This window comes from Capra hircus, assembly GCF_001704415.2.
Source record: "Capra hircus breed San Clemente chromosome X unlocalized genomic scaffold, ASM170441v1, whole genome shotgun sequence".
Classification (NCBI taxonomy): Eukaryota; Metazoa; Chordata; class Mammalia; order Artiodactyla; family Bovidae; genus Capra; species Capra hircus.
In genome coordinates this window covers 40240447-40257586 of record NW_017189517.1, presented here as the reverse complement: position 1 = coordinate 40257586, position 17140 = coordinate 40240447, and the positions used below count along the sequence as shown (strand labels likewise).

Sequence of the window (17140 nt, the reverse complement as noted above, 5' to 3'; positions counted from 1 at the left end):
GTGACGTGTTCTCTGATACTGTTGACCCACCTTGTGAAACAGAAAGGAGGCAGGATGGGTCTGCTAACCCAACTGCCACATGTGTCTCAAAAGGCAACAACCTTGTAGAAGCTCATCTGTGCTTGGATCAGCCCTGGAGGAAGGAGGCAGCAATCACAGGAATGTTGAGAAAGCACCACCACAGCCAGACTTAGCCTTTCTCCAGGCCATCCTGCTGGTGGCTGTGACTTGGCCATTCCTCACCTAGATTCTTTTTACTGACTTCCTGCAGCAAAATGTAGCAAGGCTCTGCTACATTTGTCTTGATACCAAGAGGCAGATGTTTTATCTTTTTCCCTGGGGTTTAGAATTATGCAAATAAAGGCACAAAAACAAAAGCTCAGCTAGGTGGGGGAGGATTGCTGTTAAGAATCTAGGCAATTCTCAGAGCTCTTTAAGACACCCCTCTCAGTTTTGTAACAGCTCACTTGGCTCCTCTCCAGTCTATTTATAATTTGGCACCTCTTCAGAACCTTCCAACCAAAGACCTGAAAGTTCCTTCTAAAGTTCCTACCTTGGCCTCATTTTTTCAAGTGGAGAAATCAAGGCATATGATATGAGTCGGTGGGCTGACCTTGAGTCTTGACACCCCCTCTATCTTTTTCTTTCTCCCCTCTGCTACATACAGCCTCGCTTGGAAAGGAAACTCTGTGGCCCGATTGCTTCCCAGGTCTGTCCTCCACCCAACAGCAACAAAATCTGGAGGGCAATAGGACCTAGGGAGAATCAACCCTGAGGCCCAGAGAGACACACCTGCTTAACCGCGTGGGTTGAGCAAGTGTGGGAGCGAGCTAGTTAGGGAGGGAGGGGTCGAAGAGGGCGTCCGCTGCTCTGGAGCAAGAAGAAAGCTGTAGCCCCCTCCAGGGTTCGGGGGTCGGTCGTGATAAGAAATCCTTCTGAAGGTTGGCCCAAGCCCCCTTTTGTTGCGCCTCTACGCACCGAGCATCCTTCATCTGCCCGCCCTGGAAGTCGCAGACTGGTTTGGTTTGGTCGCAGCTGTCTCTCCTATTCTGCTCACCCCCGCCCCCTGTGTGCCTTAGTTCCTGAAGTCACCGATCTCTCGCAGCTGAAACTGCGGGCCGGCAGGACCCCAACAGCAGACGGCGCCCACGAGTTTGGTGACATTTGTCCGGCTGGGTTGGCACCCCGCACGTCGTGTTTTTCGCTAGCAAAGTTTCTTGGTGGAAAAGAAGCCCCTCCAGTTTTCTCTGGATCCTGTAGCGGACGCGCACGGCACTTCGCTCCCTGGTGACTGCGCTTGGGGACGGGGCTGTGACTCTTCTTCTGCCCCTGGTCGGGCTGCCTTGGGCGCGGAGCTTGGGGAATCCGAGAAGCCGACGTGAGAACCTTTGACTTAAGCGTGGGTCTGGAGAGAGCGCCCGCGAGCAGGTGAGCTAACAGCCGCAGCTTAGCAATAGCTAGGTACCTGCTCACTGAATTGAATCCCGAAGGGACGTTCAGGCTGCAATCCCCACTTCTGCCCTGGCTCAGTTCTCAGCCGATTTGAGAGAGCACGCTGGTCAGGGCTCCTCGAGAGCAGCTGCTGAGTGTGGGTGCCCAGACAGACCCGCCTGCCCCGCTGCCTAGAAGGCTGCGAAAGGCGGAATCACCGCCGAAACAGCAGTTCCCATGGCTCCTTACACGACTGGAATTGGACCCCTGACTGGGCGCTAAGATGATTGCTTTTGCCTTGTCCAAATTCCACAGCACGTGTGTTGACGATTGGAATCCCGGCCTAATCAAGTCAAGTTCAAAGTGGTACTCCTGGATCCTTCCTCTCAAACTCCAACAAGCCTAATTTGAGACTAGAAGAGAGGAATCTCCTGCCCTAACTAGTGGATCTCCGTTCTGGAATTGGGCTTGACAGCTTTCCTCACCAACGCTTGGACTGCAGCTGTTGCACGTTCTTTGGGGGGTGGGGGAGGGGCGGTAGTGCTCTGAAAACCAGACCCCAACAGTTGGAACCTCGACAATGGACCAAGTGCTTGAAATTCCCGAAGAGCCAAACGTGGAGCCGATATCCTCTCTGGAGGAAGATGTCATCCGCGGGGCAAGCCCCCGATTTACCTTTCCATTTGGCATCCTCTTCTCCACCTTTTTGTACTGTGGGGAGGCAGCATCTGCCTTGTATATGGTTAGAATCTACCGGAAGAATAGTGAAACCTACTGGATGGCATACACCTTTTCTTTCTTTATGTTTTCATCCATCATGGTCCAGTTGACCCTCATTTTTGTCCACAGAGACCTGGCCAAAGACAAGCCACTATCATTGTTTATGCATCTAATCCTTTTGGGACCTGTTATCAGGTGAGCAAATTTTCCATCTTTTCCCTCCTTCTCTACCCCCCCCCCAATTGTGCAGAGAAGGATGAATTTAATATTTTTTTAAGACTGCTACTGTGCCTCTAATTGAATCGATGCTTCTATTCCCTCCCACTCTTGACTGCCCTGCCTGCCACCCGCAGTCTTATCTGCAGTCTTAAGTGCCATCACAATGAACATGTGGCGTGTACCTGTGTTCCAAAACCATGTTTGGTACCATTAATAAGACTTCATCTGACAATGTTTGCTATCTGAATTTGAGACCAATTGATGGGATCACCTTGTGAACATGGGCCATAGCTTTGGAGTATGTTATTTTGACCCCGCCTTTTAGATGCTCTTTACATTGGGTGGAAGTTCCTTACCCTCTCCATCCCATCTCACATTCAGTTTCTTTACCCTGAGCTGCTTGGGCTGCTGTGACTGCTATTTTCAAATTTTCTGGAGTTATTTCACATCTGGGAAATATTTTAAGCCATTTGTACTCATCTGGTACCCCAGCCCTTTGTAGTTTGTTTTTCCTGGCAGTTTATTGGTCCCCTGTTTATCCCCTTGTATCTTTCTGCAATAAAGGTACATGGTTAGAAGGGGCAAAGGGAGACAGTCTGTCTGGATGCTGTAGCACAATATAAGAATATTGAGTCTTTCTATTCTGATTGCTTTGAAAGGATAAGAATGTGCCTTATCCTAAGGGGGACAGACATCTGCATCAGAAGTCTCATCTGGATGCTACGGGATTTTCAAGATAGATGTTGCAAAATTTATGAGGTCAGTAGGAAAGAATGGACCAAGTTTATCTTGATTGCAAGAGAGGCAGAAACCTGCAGTCAGCTGAGGAATATGGGTCATAGTGTTGATGTTGTAATTGCAATTGGGGAGATGTTTCATCATCAGAGACATAAACAGTCTGGAACTGGCTAAGGATGGAACTCTACTCTGTAAAGAAAAATTTTTATCAACATATTTAAATGGAGAGGAATTGATTATACTCCATCAGTGAAAATTTGAGACATCAATAGAAACAGTGGCCTGGTATTCAGGAGACCTGGAATCTAGTGGGCCCCCCTCGCCCCCTCTGTCATTGACTAGTTATGTAGCCTTGGTGAAATCCCTGAAGATGCCTTGAGCCTCAGTTCCTTCATCTGTAAAATAAATGGCTTGGGCTAGATCATGGGTCTCAAACTCAAACACTTAACAGGGGCCAGGCAAGTATCATAAATGAGCAAGGCAAGACAAGTATGAGAAAAACAGTAGCTTCATGTGTGATGATAAATGAAAATGCAGTTTCATTGTTAAAGAAATGATGGAGAGTAGTGAGTGCTGTGGCAATCTGGAGTCCACAAGATAAGCCTAAAGGAGGCAACTGCTCCACAGCTCCAGTTCGTTGATTCCTTGTGGGAATTCAGACCCAGTATTGCCAAGGCTCCAACTTTTCAGGAGAAGCACTCAAGACAGGATTTTGTGGGAAATAGAATGACTTAATATTTTGACAAATGATTTTGGTAATTAAATAAAAACACTGTCTGAGCCAAACAAGCCACAGCTGTTCTTCAGATGTGACTCAGCTGGCCTATGCAAGCCCTGGACTAGGTAATCTAAAGGTACTTTCCAGCTATAAATCTTTGAAGTTAAGCTGTGAAAGGAAGACCTCATCTTGAACTTGGAATCAAGATGTCATTTAGAGATGTCATCAGAGGAGCAAGGAAACCATTCTTCTCTCCCTTTTTAAATGCAATCCATTGAATTAAAATCAAGTGCTATTTAAAAAAAAATTATATCAACTGGAGGATAATTACTTTACAATATTGTGATGGTCTCTGCCATACATCAACATGAATCAGCCATAGACATACATGTGTCCCCTCCCTCCTGAAGATGCAAATTTCAGTAAGTTCTTCCCCAGCTCCCCATTTTGACTTCTCTCTTTGCTTTGTGGCCTCCCAAGCCATCTTTATTATGGACCATCCATAGTTTCAAGTACTCTGTTTAATTTTTATCATTTAACTTCGACTAGATATGATTGGAAAGCATTTATAATCTCAGTCAGCTAACCCTACAGCCAGGAAAAATAATTAAAAGCTCATAGATCATATCCTTGATAATGCTTATTTTCAAGTCAAGTTACTTTTTTAGGTAGGTAGGAACTTGATTAGTGCTATTAGGCACATGAAGGTGTTTGGAGGGCCTGGCTTTCTTATATGAAATGCAAAGATAGCTCTGGAAGTGAAAATGTACTCTCATGTTGTGCCATTTATAAGCAAGGCAAACATGCTTACATAAACCAGAAAGTAGCCTTAAGAGTAGAAGCAGGAACAGGATTCTTCATGCAACCACCCCCCCAATATTTTATTCAGCAATAACATTGATGGGCTTGGGTTAAAATTAATATCTTTTGTTGGAAGTGCACATATGCATTTTTCCTGAAAGGAGGAAGTTGCTTTTTTTTTTCTTCTCTATTTTCTCCTTCCATCTTTTTCTCTGCTGGATTTTAGTTTTTCTTACAGTGTGGATGTTTCAAGCTACATGCTTCAAGCTGGCACACATGCACCGATGTCAAAGGGATCCTGTGGATAAATGATACAAATGAACTTATTTACAAAGCAGAAACAGAATCATAGGCTTAGAAAACAAGTTTATGGTTACCAAAGGGGAAAGGTGAAGGGGAGGGATAAATTGGGAGTTTTGGATTGACATACACACTACTATTTTTTAAATAGGCAACTGGGATTTCGCTGGTGGTCCAGTGGCTAAGGCTCTGTGCTCCCAATGCAGGGGGCCTAGTTTGGATCCTCAGTTGGGGAACTAGCTCCTACAAACCACAAATAAGACCTAGTGAAGCCTAATAACTAAATAAATATTTTTTAAAAAATAGATAACCAACAAAGACTTACTGTATAGGACAGGGAACTCTGTTCAATATTTCATAATAATCTAAATAAGAAAAGAATTTGAAAAAGGATACATGTGTATGTAGAACTGAATCACTTTGCTGTACACCTGAAACTAACATAACATTGTAAATCAACTATAGTCCAATATAAAATAAACATTTTTAAGAAAAGAGAGATCCTGTGGAGAGTGGCAGCCAGCCAATGCTCTTTCCTATTAGGAGCCAGAGGTCTAGAGAGGATATAGATCTCTGAACTTACTTGTCTTTGGTCTCTTTTTCTGTTATATTTCATTGCCATTATCATCTTCTCCTCCCATCACTTCTCACTCTGTATTCTTTGCTTCCTTCTTATTCTTTTATTTACTCAGCAAATACTTATCAAATGCCCACTATGTGATAAGGGCAGTGGGTGAGATAAATATAGCCCTTAGCCTGTCAGGAACGGAGAAGGCAATGGCACCCCACTCCTGTACTCTTGCCTGGAAAATCCCATGGACGGAGGAGCCTGGTAGGCTGCAATCCATGGGGTCGCTAAGAGTCGGACACGACTGAGTGACTTCAATTTTCACTTTTCACTTTCATGCATTGGAGAAGGAAATGGCAACCCACTCCAGTGTTCTTGCCTGGAGAATCCCAGGGACAGGGAGCCTGGTGGGCTGCCGTCTATGGGGTTGCACAGAGTTGGACACGACTGAAGTGACTTAGCAGCAGTAGCAGCAGCAGCCTGTCAGGAAAGACAGCTTAAATTTTGACACAACTGTTCCAACTTATCATAAGAAATAGTCCACAGTTTCCATTTATTTCTCTGTGTGTAGTGGAGGGAGGGGATTCCAAATCAAAGAAAATTTTCCTCTTTTGTAGAGAAAGAATGAAGTTTAAAAGGCTGTTGTTCCCTAACAGGTCAAGAGACCCCCAGAACAAACTTTAAAGAGGTCTTTTGAGGTTCCCTAGGTATATAGTACATTGGGTTCTGAGTTGCCAAGTCTTTTTAATTACGTTTGTTGCTAAATGGCTTTTCTGTGTATATTTTAAATTATTAAAAAAAATTTTTTTGGCGTATAGTTGATTTATAAGCATCCCTGTGTATTTGAGAGGTTTTTTTTCCCCCAGATCTCCTCCAGGACTTTTTGGCTGAAACAGTTGTATCTGTGGGCTTTGTCTTGAAAAAGCAGAGCTCAAAAGACCTGATTATGAACATGAAAGGTTTGAATAAGCAACATTTTTCCTCAGGAACTTAAGGTGTTATGAAAACCAGAGCCTTTTGGAACCTTCATCATTTTCTCTCAACACATTACTAATGTTTTTGTATTCAAGTCATTTTTCTGTCATAGGCTTATTAGTAAGGAGACAAAGCAATTTCTAAGTCCTCAAATACTTCTGAATTGGTATTCTTAGGTTGGTTGATGACCGAATAAACACGAAAGATTTAGATTCAAGAAGCTGTTTGACTCATGAAAATTGAGTAGAACAGGAGTGAAAGAATGGCAAAAAGTAGCACAACCTTCCTGAGTTATTTACCCCTCTCACCACCAATTCCTTTCCTAGGACAGCATTAGTTAAGTTCCCATGATGCTTTACTTCTGCAGATGTTTGGAGGCCATGATTAAGTACCTCACACTATGGAAGAAAGAGGGGCAGGAGGAGCCCTATGTCAGCCTCACCCGAAAGAAGATGCTAATAAATGGCGAGGAGGTGCTGATAGAATGGGAGGTGGGCCACTCCATCCGGACCCTGGCTATGCACCGCAATGCCTACAAACGTATGTCACAGATTCAAGCCTTCCTGGGCTCAGTGCCCCAGCTGACCTATCAGCTCTATGTGACTCTGATCTCTGCAGAGGTCCCCCTGGGTAGAGGTGAGTGGGATCAGGCGAAGGGTGGGTTCCACTGAAATCAAGCGTCTTAGAAATCTAGACCTGAACTGTCCAATATACTGGCCACCAGCTTCCTGTGACTATTTAAATTAAAATTAAAAGTGTATTTCCTCAGTCATACGAGCCACGTTTCAAGTACTCAGCAGCTATGTATACCTCGTGATTACTGTATTGGCATTATAGAACTTTCTGTTGGACAGCACCAGTAGTCAACTTGCAGAGCCAGATATCAGGCCTGCCAGATTTCTTAAACCTGGGTAAGGTATTTAGACTAACACCATAGATAAACTGTCTCTGGACCCAGAAGTGAGTAATACCAGCAGCCAATAGGACATTTTTCCTACCCACCGTGTTTACATTGTATTGAGGGTGTTCGGTTGGTTGGTATAGGGATGGCTGCCTTTTAATATAATATTCTGATCATGAGAAAGCATAATCACTGGGTGAAAGCTCCTTTTATAACTTGCATTCCATACTCAGACCTAAGTCAGTTAATACAGGAATCTGCATTTTTTGAAAGTACCCTGATTGATTCTGATCAGCCACTTTTGGGAATCACTGATTGAATCACTCCTTCCTTCCATCTCCAGTGGGGAGGGTATGGATTGAATACTGGTGATGGTCAGGCCTGGCCCCAGTTCTGACCTTCTCTGTGTTCTTTAGAAGAAGTTACCAAAGAGGTCACTGTCTTAATCTCCCATTTGTAAAAGAGGGATCCTGGGATGAGTAAGCCTCTAGCAGAGGATGAAGTGTGAGTGAGTGTTTTCAAAAGTTGAGATAAAGTACTGTTAATGATTTAACAGCCTGAGATTAGCTTCATCTACTTGGGCCTGAGCTGGTACAGCTGTGGGTACAGCTTTGGACCATTTCCTTATTATTACCTGTTGACTCTGCTTCACAAAGCCCCATGTTTCAAACAATTCTCTGCTAAGAATTGTTCATGAAGTTCTGCTGGTCTTGAAGCTTTTTGCATACCTAGAATTGACGGTAGTTGGGGAGAAAAATCTCTGGAAATGATTCCTCCTGAGAATTTTGAGGGTAATTAAATCACTTAATTAAAATATTATGCATTATAAAAGTAATACAGGCACAGAACGAATGGCCTGCAGGTAATTGTATATGCACAGACTATTTCTACAAAGATATGCAAGAAATGATTTACCTCTAGGGAGTGAAAATGAGCAGTCACCTGGCTTTTAGCTTTTACTTTATACCCTTTTATATGTTTTGAATTCTTTCTCACCAAGATCATGTATTACTATTTTGGGTCCTTATTTTTTTTAATTATAAAAATTAGACATGATTATGGTAAAGATTCAAAACTGTACAGAATATATGTAAAATAGGAGAATCTCATTTCCCAAAGGTAATCTGTTTACCATTTAATGTATATCCTTCCAGATTTCTTTTTACTGTGTAAATATAAACACATATACAATGTATGTGTGTATGTGTAGCTACCCTGGTGGCTCAGATGGTAAAGAATCTACCTGCAATGAAGGAAACGTGGGTTCAATCCCAGGGTCAGAAAGATCTCCTGGAGAAGGAAATGGCAACCCACTCCAGTATTCTTGCCTGGGAAACCCCAGAGACAGAGGAGCCTGGCAGGCTACAGTCCATAGGATCACAAGAGTCAGACATGACTGAGCACATGACCCATATATGTTTGCCCAAAAAGGGCTGTATTAAACATTCTTTTCAGCAACATGATTATTCAAAAGTATACCAATGTTTCTTCAATAGTTAATTATATATACATATATAATAATTATATATGCACATATGATAATATTGATAAATATACTATATATTTCTTTTATATGAATTGAACCATTCTTTCTTACTTCCCTAATCTTCTGTTGGTAAGATTAAAGTTTATTAATAATTTTTCCATGCAAAGTTTTTCTCTGATTACAGACTATGCTCCTTTGAACATCTTTATTTAAAGTGTCTGTGTACTGGAATGAGACTCTGTAGAATAACTTCTTAGCAGTAGAATTGCTGGGAGAAAAGATATGTATGTTTAGAATTTCATCAGTACTGTCAAAAGGTTGCGTGAATTTGTATTCCCAAGTGTATGAATGTGCCTGTTTCCTTATATCTTAAGCTACTTGTATAATTATAAGAATTGTTTTAATACTTTTCTTTATGAATGAAGCTGAACATCATTTCATGCTTGGACGTTCTGTTCTTACCTATATATAGTACTCACTTTTTCTAGTGTGATGTTTGTGTTTTCCTTATTCATTTGGATGAACTATTCACGTATTCTGCCTATTAATCTTTTCCCAGCTGTGAACAAGTATGTATGTATACATTTGTGTAATGTTCTGTATGTGTGCACATACACACATTTAAATGTGCATGTATATGCCATACATGTAAGAGATGTGCAGCACACTATATGTAAGGGACAATATACTTGTAGTATTTCCTGGCATTTTGAGGTATTGAATTCTTTATTGCTTTTGTTCTTGTGCCTTTCTTACAAAGGCCCTTCACAGCTCATATCTGATTGAGCAGTTTAGCCTGATCTTCCAAACAGAATGAATTTTCAGTTTGTCAATTCCCCCACCAGAACACAAAACAAAGCCAAACAATAACAATGAAAAAAAAGCATTTTATTGAGAATGTGATTGGGATTGCACTCAATTATTTAGGTTATTTTGGAGGGAGTTTACATGTTTTGCAGGGTCAGTCAATTTCATGTTAGAAGATAATTGAACTCTCCATTTCATTTAATAATTAGAAATGACTTTATTGAGGTGTGAATGACAAAAACTTCTACCTATTTAATGTGTACAACTTGATGAGTTTGGAGATAAATATGCCTCCATGAAACATCACTACACTCTATGCCATAAATATGTAAGAACTCTAGCAAGAAAATTACAGTCAATCCTGGGTATCTGCAGGGATTTGTTTCAGGGACCCCCCCCATGGATACCAAAATCTGCAAATGCTCAAATCTCTTATATAAAATGGTGTAATATTTGCATATGACCTGTGTACTTCCTCCCATATACTTTACATCATTTCTGGGTTACTTATAATGCCTAATACAATGTAAATGCTATGTAAATAGTTATGGATATGATGTAAATGCTATGTAAATAGTTGCCAGTACATGGCAAATTCAAGTTCTGCTTTTTGGAACTTACTGGAATTTTTTCCCGAGTATTTTCCATCCATGTTTGGTTGAATCTATGGATGCAGACGGCCAACTATATACAATTTGACTGAGGTACATTTCATTAAACATTTTTAAATATACTTCAGTAAAATTGTATCATTTTCTTGTTATAGGTCTTACACATTTTTGTGAGGCCTATGTCTAGGTGTTCTATCAGTTTTTGAATCACCTAATTTCCTAAGTATCAGGGTAGTGCCTATGTAAATTAAATGCATCTCCTGGAAAAGGGAACCCTCTTACAGTGTTGGTGGCAATGCAAACTAGTACAGCCACTATGGAGAACAGTGTGGAGATTCCTTAAAAATTGCAAATAGAACTGCCTTATGACCCAGCAGTCCCACTGCTGGGCATACACACCGAGGAAACCAGAATTGAGAGACACATGTACCCCAATGTTCATCGCAGCACTGTTTATAATAGCCAGGACATGGAAGCAACCTAGATGTCCATCAGCAGATGAATGGATAAGAAAGCAGTGGTACATATACACAATGGAGTATTACTCAGCCATTACAAAGAATAGATTTGAATCAGTTCTAATGAAATGGATGAAACTGGAGCCTATTATACAGAGTGAAGTAAGCCAGAAAGAAAAACACCAACACAGTATACTAACACATATATGGAATTTAGAAAGATGGTAATGATGACCCTGTATGCGAGACAGCAAAAGAGACACAGATGTGTAGAGCGGACTTTTGGACTCTGAGGGAGAGGGAGAGGGTGGGATGATTTGGGAGAATGGCATTGAAACATGTATACCATCATGTAAGAAATGAATTGCCAGTCTATGTTCGATGTAGGATACAGGACGCTTGGGGCTGGTGCAGATGATCCAGAGAGATGATATGGGGTGGGAGGTGGGAGGGGGGTTCATGTTTGGGAACTCATGTACACCCGTGGTGGATTCATGTCAATGTATGGCAAAACCAATACAGTATTGTAAAGTAAAATAAAGTAAAAATAAAAACTAAAAAAAAAAGAAATGTTACCAAAAAAATGCATCTCCTGTACTTTAGGAAATAGAGAATGGTGATGATGATGATAGGGGCTAGCAGCTAGAGTTTACTATGTTCCAGGGATTTCTCTAATGTAATTATTTCATTTAAATCTTCACAGCAATGCTATAAGATACTTGTTATTATCCACATCTTACAAAATGAGAAAACAGAGGCACTGAGAAGTTTAATTCCCCAAGGTTCCATAACTAATGGATGGCAAAAAGGATTGGCATCTAGGACATCCACCTTTAGAACCTGTGTTTCTAATTATGAAGTAACAATGTTAGTCACTCAGTCGTGTTTGACTCTTTGCAACTAGGTTCCTCTGTGCATGTGATTCTCCAGGCAAGAATACTGGAGAGGGTTGACATTTCCTCCAGGGGAAATTCCCAACCCAGGGATCAAACCTGGGTCTCCTGCATTTCAGGCATATTCTTTACCACCTGAGCCACCAGGGAAGCCCAGCTGTATCACTGTACAAAGGTTGTAGGAGAAGCTTTCTGCAAGGCCTTATTTTCAATTCTTTGGTGATTTCTCCTATTAAAAACTTTCTGACGATACCCTCTCTCTTAAGGTTTTGTAAACTACTTTTTGGTTTCACTTTTCCTCATTTCACCCACCCTCCTATTTCTCCTTGCTACCCCTCTTTTCTTCCATTTGCTCTGGGAGGCCATCTGGATCAGCATAGATGAGCAAATTCACTAGCAGTATTATGAGCTCTTATGGCATGTGTCTATTTGTAGGGAGACAGATGGAAGGTGTTTTTACATTAATTGGAAGCATCAAGCTTTCTGCCTTTTATTACACTACTATCAACAAATGAGTTCTAAGTTAAGGGAAAGCATCACCACCCTTGGCCAGCTATACATCTGCCCTGAAGTTCCAAACTCCATAAAGAGCATCAACTCTTGAGGATGGCACTGAGGGTGGTTTATACAGCTAAGAGTTTAACAAATAATCATTTTGTACTCCTTAAACTAATACAATGTTATATGTCAATTATATCCCAGTACAGCTAGAAAAAATTATAAATAATAAAAATAAAGCTAAGAGTAGATACTTTGAGTCTCCATTCCAGTACTTGAAACCACAACCCTATACTTAGAGCTAGAAAAGATCTTGGAAACAAAGCTGTGCTTCTTTTTGGCTTTCCATGGGGAGGTCTTTACATCTCTTGAAGATCAGATTGACATTTCAATGGCTGTAGTTCCCTGAATCCAGTGTTTCTATGAGAACAGAAAGCTCCAGTGTTTCTTTTGGATGAGTACACTTGGGCCTCTCATTCTCCTTGAGAGCGCTAGATCTTTCTTAGTGACCAGTATCCTCTGATATAAAGGAAGGAAGAAAAAGAAAGGGTCACTGGAGTTGAGACTCAGGAGAGCAAGTTAGGGAGCATACTGATTCCTTCAGTGATATGGATGTTATGGGCTAGGAAATGTTTGTTTGTTTGTTTGTTTTAACCACTCTGCCAGAAATTTGGGGATTCCTAAAGTTAACCGTACCACTGATGTGATGAACTGGCATTGCTGGTGATTAATACAAGCAACTCTAGAATATCTCAGTGACCTAGGAGACTGAGGCACATAGATACTCAGTGACTTGCACAAGCTTCTGCACTGCTGAACCAAGGACTTCTAATTGTAGGTATTTTATTCTGCCTCTCTAAATTCAGAATTCTTCGTTAATTCCACAGACATTTGTTGAGCAGCTACTATACTCCAGGCAGTGTGCTAGGTTCTGGTGATACAGCAGTGAACAAAATAGACATGGCCCTTTCTGCCCTCTTGGAATTTCCAGGATATATTTTATATTCTAGAAACACACACAAACAAGATTACTTCCTTGAAGAAGATATTCCTCAAAGGAGGGACTTCTATAACCAAAGGCGTTCTCCCTGAGTCTCCTAAGACAGGATTTTTTTCAGATAGAGTTCTCTCTGCCTCCAGCATTGTTTTCTCAGGTTTCATCAGGTAGATGCTGCTTGACCTCTCAGTGCTAGTTCTGAAAGTGTTAGTTGTGTCCAACTCTTCTGTGACCCCATGGGCTGTAGCCCTCCAGGCTCCTCTGTCCATGGAATTCTCCAGGCAAGAATACTGGAGTGGGTTGCCATTTCCTTCTCCAGGGGATCTTCCCCACCCAGGGATTGAACCCACATCTCCTGTGTCCCCTGCATGGCAGGCAGATTCTTTACTATCTGAGTCACCAGGGAAGCCTTCAATGCTTGTTTTGAGACTCACTTTTTAAAAACATTTACTTTGTATGTTTATATGATTATTAAAGTATTACAGTACATGTTCATTTCTAATTTCATGGGAGATTTAGAAACTAGAGAAATGTAGAAAAACAAAAACTGCTACAGTCCCTATCACACAAAAATAGTTTATTTCCATTTTTTTCTGTGAATGTTCCTGGTTTACACAGCTGTGTTCATTCGTAGGTTCTCTCTTAAGCCCTCAAGTCTTGCCTATCATCTCTCTGGATCTCTGGGTCAGAGTACAAAGTTCATCAACATTGACTGCCTATTGTTTCTGTTTCTTTTCTTCTTTCTTACAGTGGTGCTCATAGTCTTTTCCCTGATATCTGTCACCTATGGGGCTACCCTCTGCAACATGTTGGCTATCCAGATCAAGTACGATGAATACAAGATTCGCCTCGGGCCACTAGAAGTCCTGTGCATCACCATTTGGCGGACACTGGAGATCACCTCCCGCCTCGTGATTCTCGTGCTCTTTTCAGCCACCTTGAAGTTGAAAGCTGTGCCCTTCTTACTGCTGAACTTCCTGATCATCCTCTTTGAGCCTTGGCTGAAGTTCTGGAGGAGTGGTGCCCAGATGCCCAATAACATCGAGAAAAATTTCAGCCGAGTGGGCACCCTGGTGGTGTTGATTTCCGTCACTGTCCTCTATGCTGGCATCAACTTCTCTTGCTGGTCAGCTTTGCAGTTGAAGTTAGCAGATAGGGACCTTGTGGAGAAAGGTCAGAACTGGGGACACATGGGCCTGCACTACAGTGTGAGATTGATAGAGAATGTGATCATGGTCTTGGTTTTTAAGTTCTTCGGAGTGAAAGTATTACTGAATTACTGTCACTCCTTGATTGCCTTGCAGCTCATCGTTGCTTATCTGATTTCCATTGGCTTCATGCTCCTGTTCTTCCAGTACCTGCATCCGTTGCGCTCACTCTTCACCCACAATGTAGCGGACTACCTCCACTGTGTATGCACCCATCGACACCCTAGGGGTAGGATTGAGAACCCAGAGCCATCTGCTGATGCCGAAACAAGGCAAAGCATTGTCTGATTCTATCTTTCCGATATTTGGGGATGGGTTGAGGGATGCCAAGACCAACTGTAGAATTGAAGGAGATGATGAGGCTCTTGGGTGAATATCCACCAGGATATTTTTTTGAGTTTTCTGGTAAGCCTATCAGAAGAAAGAGCAGCCCCCAAATAGATTTTATTTCCTTAAGATTGACTGCTATGTTTGAACACCAAGGTAACTGCTACATATCTGGGAGGATCAGAGATGTCATTCATATTCCATCCACCCTGGTCAGCTGTCTGGCTGCCCTGTGAGATAACTCACATCCATGCATCTAAGGTTCTCTGTGACCTTAAAGCTCTGCTCATTCCCTTGAGTATTACTGAGCTTTCTGTGGACTGGACTAAATGACTCAGAATCCCACCAGAATATATCCTGACTGAAAAGAGAATGTGACTGCTTACCAGCTATGGGTACTGCCCAGGAAACAGTTTGACTAATATGGAACCTGTAACTGTGAACGTGGCTGGAGTCTTTCAATTCCAATGAGAAACAGTGATTAAGAGCTAAACCCCCACTATTGAAAGAGCTGTCCAAGTGACTTAGCTCTCCATTAAGACTTTACTAGTGATCATTCATCAGGGATCTTTTTTTTTCCAGCAGCCCTTCAAAGACACACTATGAGGAGGGAGTTCAGAGTAGGAGTCATTCAAGGCATAAAGCAGCATGACTGTTTATCTCAGGGACCTGCATGAGCCTCCATTGTGCTAAGTGGAGTGGTTGAGCCAAAGCTCTTGCTTCTTGCCTCTTTATCAAGGATTCCCTCCAACCTGGCTTTGTTGTGCTCTTTGACCAACACTGATATAGATCTCAGAGAAGCTGAACTATAATTGAAAATGTTTCTAATGTGTGGAAGAAATAAAAATTGCTTTGTGTCTCCTACTTTCCTCGGTATTTTGTTGATTGATATTTTTCAGAGAACAAGGGAGGTAATAATACCTAGGACATCGCCTTTATGTTGTTTGGGGTTTGGGAGAGTGGCTAACACCCCAAGGTGGAGTGAAGGCAGAGGAGGAAAACCAGATCACATTAAATCATCATCAGTACTGCTTTCTGCCCACAAGATTTTATTTTCTAATAAGGAGCATGTGCTTATCAACCATCTGCTCATTCCTATACCCCCAGTGGAGGAATGCAGATCTCTCTTCCTTATGTATCTTAATGTTTATATCTCATATGAGTTGGATTGGGAAGATCCACTGGAGAAGGGATAGGTTACCCTCTCCAGTTTTCTTGGGTTTCCCTGGTGGCTCAGCTGGTAAAGAATCCGCTTGCTATGCAAGAGACCTGGGTTCATTCCCTGGGTTGGGAAGATCCCCTGGAGAAGGGAACAGCTACCTACTCCAGTATTCTGGCATGGAAAATTCCATGGACTGTATAATCCATGGGGTCACAAAGAGTTGGATATGACTGAATAAGTTTCATTCATATGAGTTGGGTATTTTGATGAGAAAGTCAGCTGGATGCCTCTAACGTCACCAAGGATATAAAGCTTCTATGACCACTGACAATTGGGACTGGGTATCCTAGCATTTACCTAACTAATGCTTGCCCCTCAACAGACCAAGAAAGTAAGATGAACTAATAGCATGAGTCAGTTGTGCCCACCACAATGCTGTGAGGAATTGTGAACAATCTAACCTAAGACTCCTCATTCTCATCCAGTCTTACTCCTGGGATCTTGGTAAGAATTTATCTTTTGCCATTCCTCCTCCTCTTATCTAATGTTGGAAGAACTCCCTCTGCTAAGCAGCAGGGTGTGAGCCAGAATTGTCCTATTTCCTGACATGTCTTGTGTGGTTTTGCCATCTTCAACCACCGTTTGGGACTGAAAGGATTGGATACTTATTTTGGGGAAGAGTAAAGTGACTTGCTTTTGAGAAGTGGAGATTTCCTCTTTCAACATAACTCCCTCATTCCTCATCCTCATCTTTCATGGTGGAGATGTAGGTGGTTGTCATAAAAAGCACACACCACTGTCCTCTGATTGTTATTCAAGGTAAATTTGAAAGAAATAGCCTACCAAATCTCCAGAAGAACACACTGCCTCTTTGGAATTCAAGCAATAATTTCTCCCAGTGGTTAATGTGCCTTCCATTATTTAAGAGCAAGAGGAGTGTGGAGCTATAATTTGGTCCAGAAAAGCCCTGTGAGTCAGCTCCTTAAGGATCAGGTGCTATGAGAACATAGAAACACACAGTTGACCCAGGCAAGCCAATTGGAGCTGAAGTGGAGATACAGAGGACAGAAAAATGTGGCTCACGCCACACTAGACTTATTTTCCTGCATGAATCCTTTCCATCCTCAGTGACTTAATATGCCAAGAATGCAGAGTTTAGGGTGAAGATTGTGGAGCAAGTTCCACTTGAAAAAGCAGCTGCTATGTTTTCCACAGAGAAGACACACCAGTGATACATCACACAAATGAACCTTCAGAACCTCCTATAGGTGGTGGCCTTTCTGTTCCACAGCAATCTTATAGATGCCCAGGAGATGCCCTGT

General features: G+C 42.0%; 1 protein-coding gene across 1 annotated transcript; it reads left to right on the top strand.

The window, feature by feature from the left end:
• The first annotated feature begins 2011 nt into the window (after positions 1-2011).
• XKRX (XK related, X-linked) lies at positions 2012-15512 on the top strand. The gene is made up of 3 exons (XM_005700151.2): positions 2012-2346; positions 6838-7106; positions 13872-15512. Exons 1-3 carry the CDS (start codon positions 2012-2014, stop codon positions 14615-14617), a joined length of 1350 nt encoding a protein of 449 aa, XP_005700208.1. The 3' UTR covers positions 14618-15512.
• The last annotated feature ends 1628 nt before the right edge of the window (positions 15513-17140 follow it).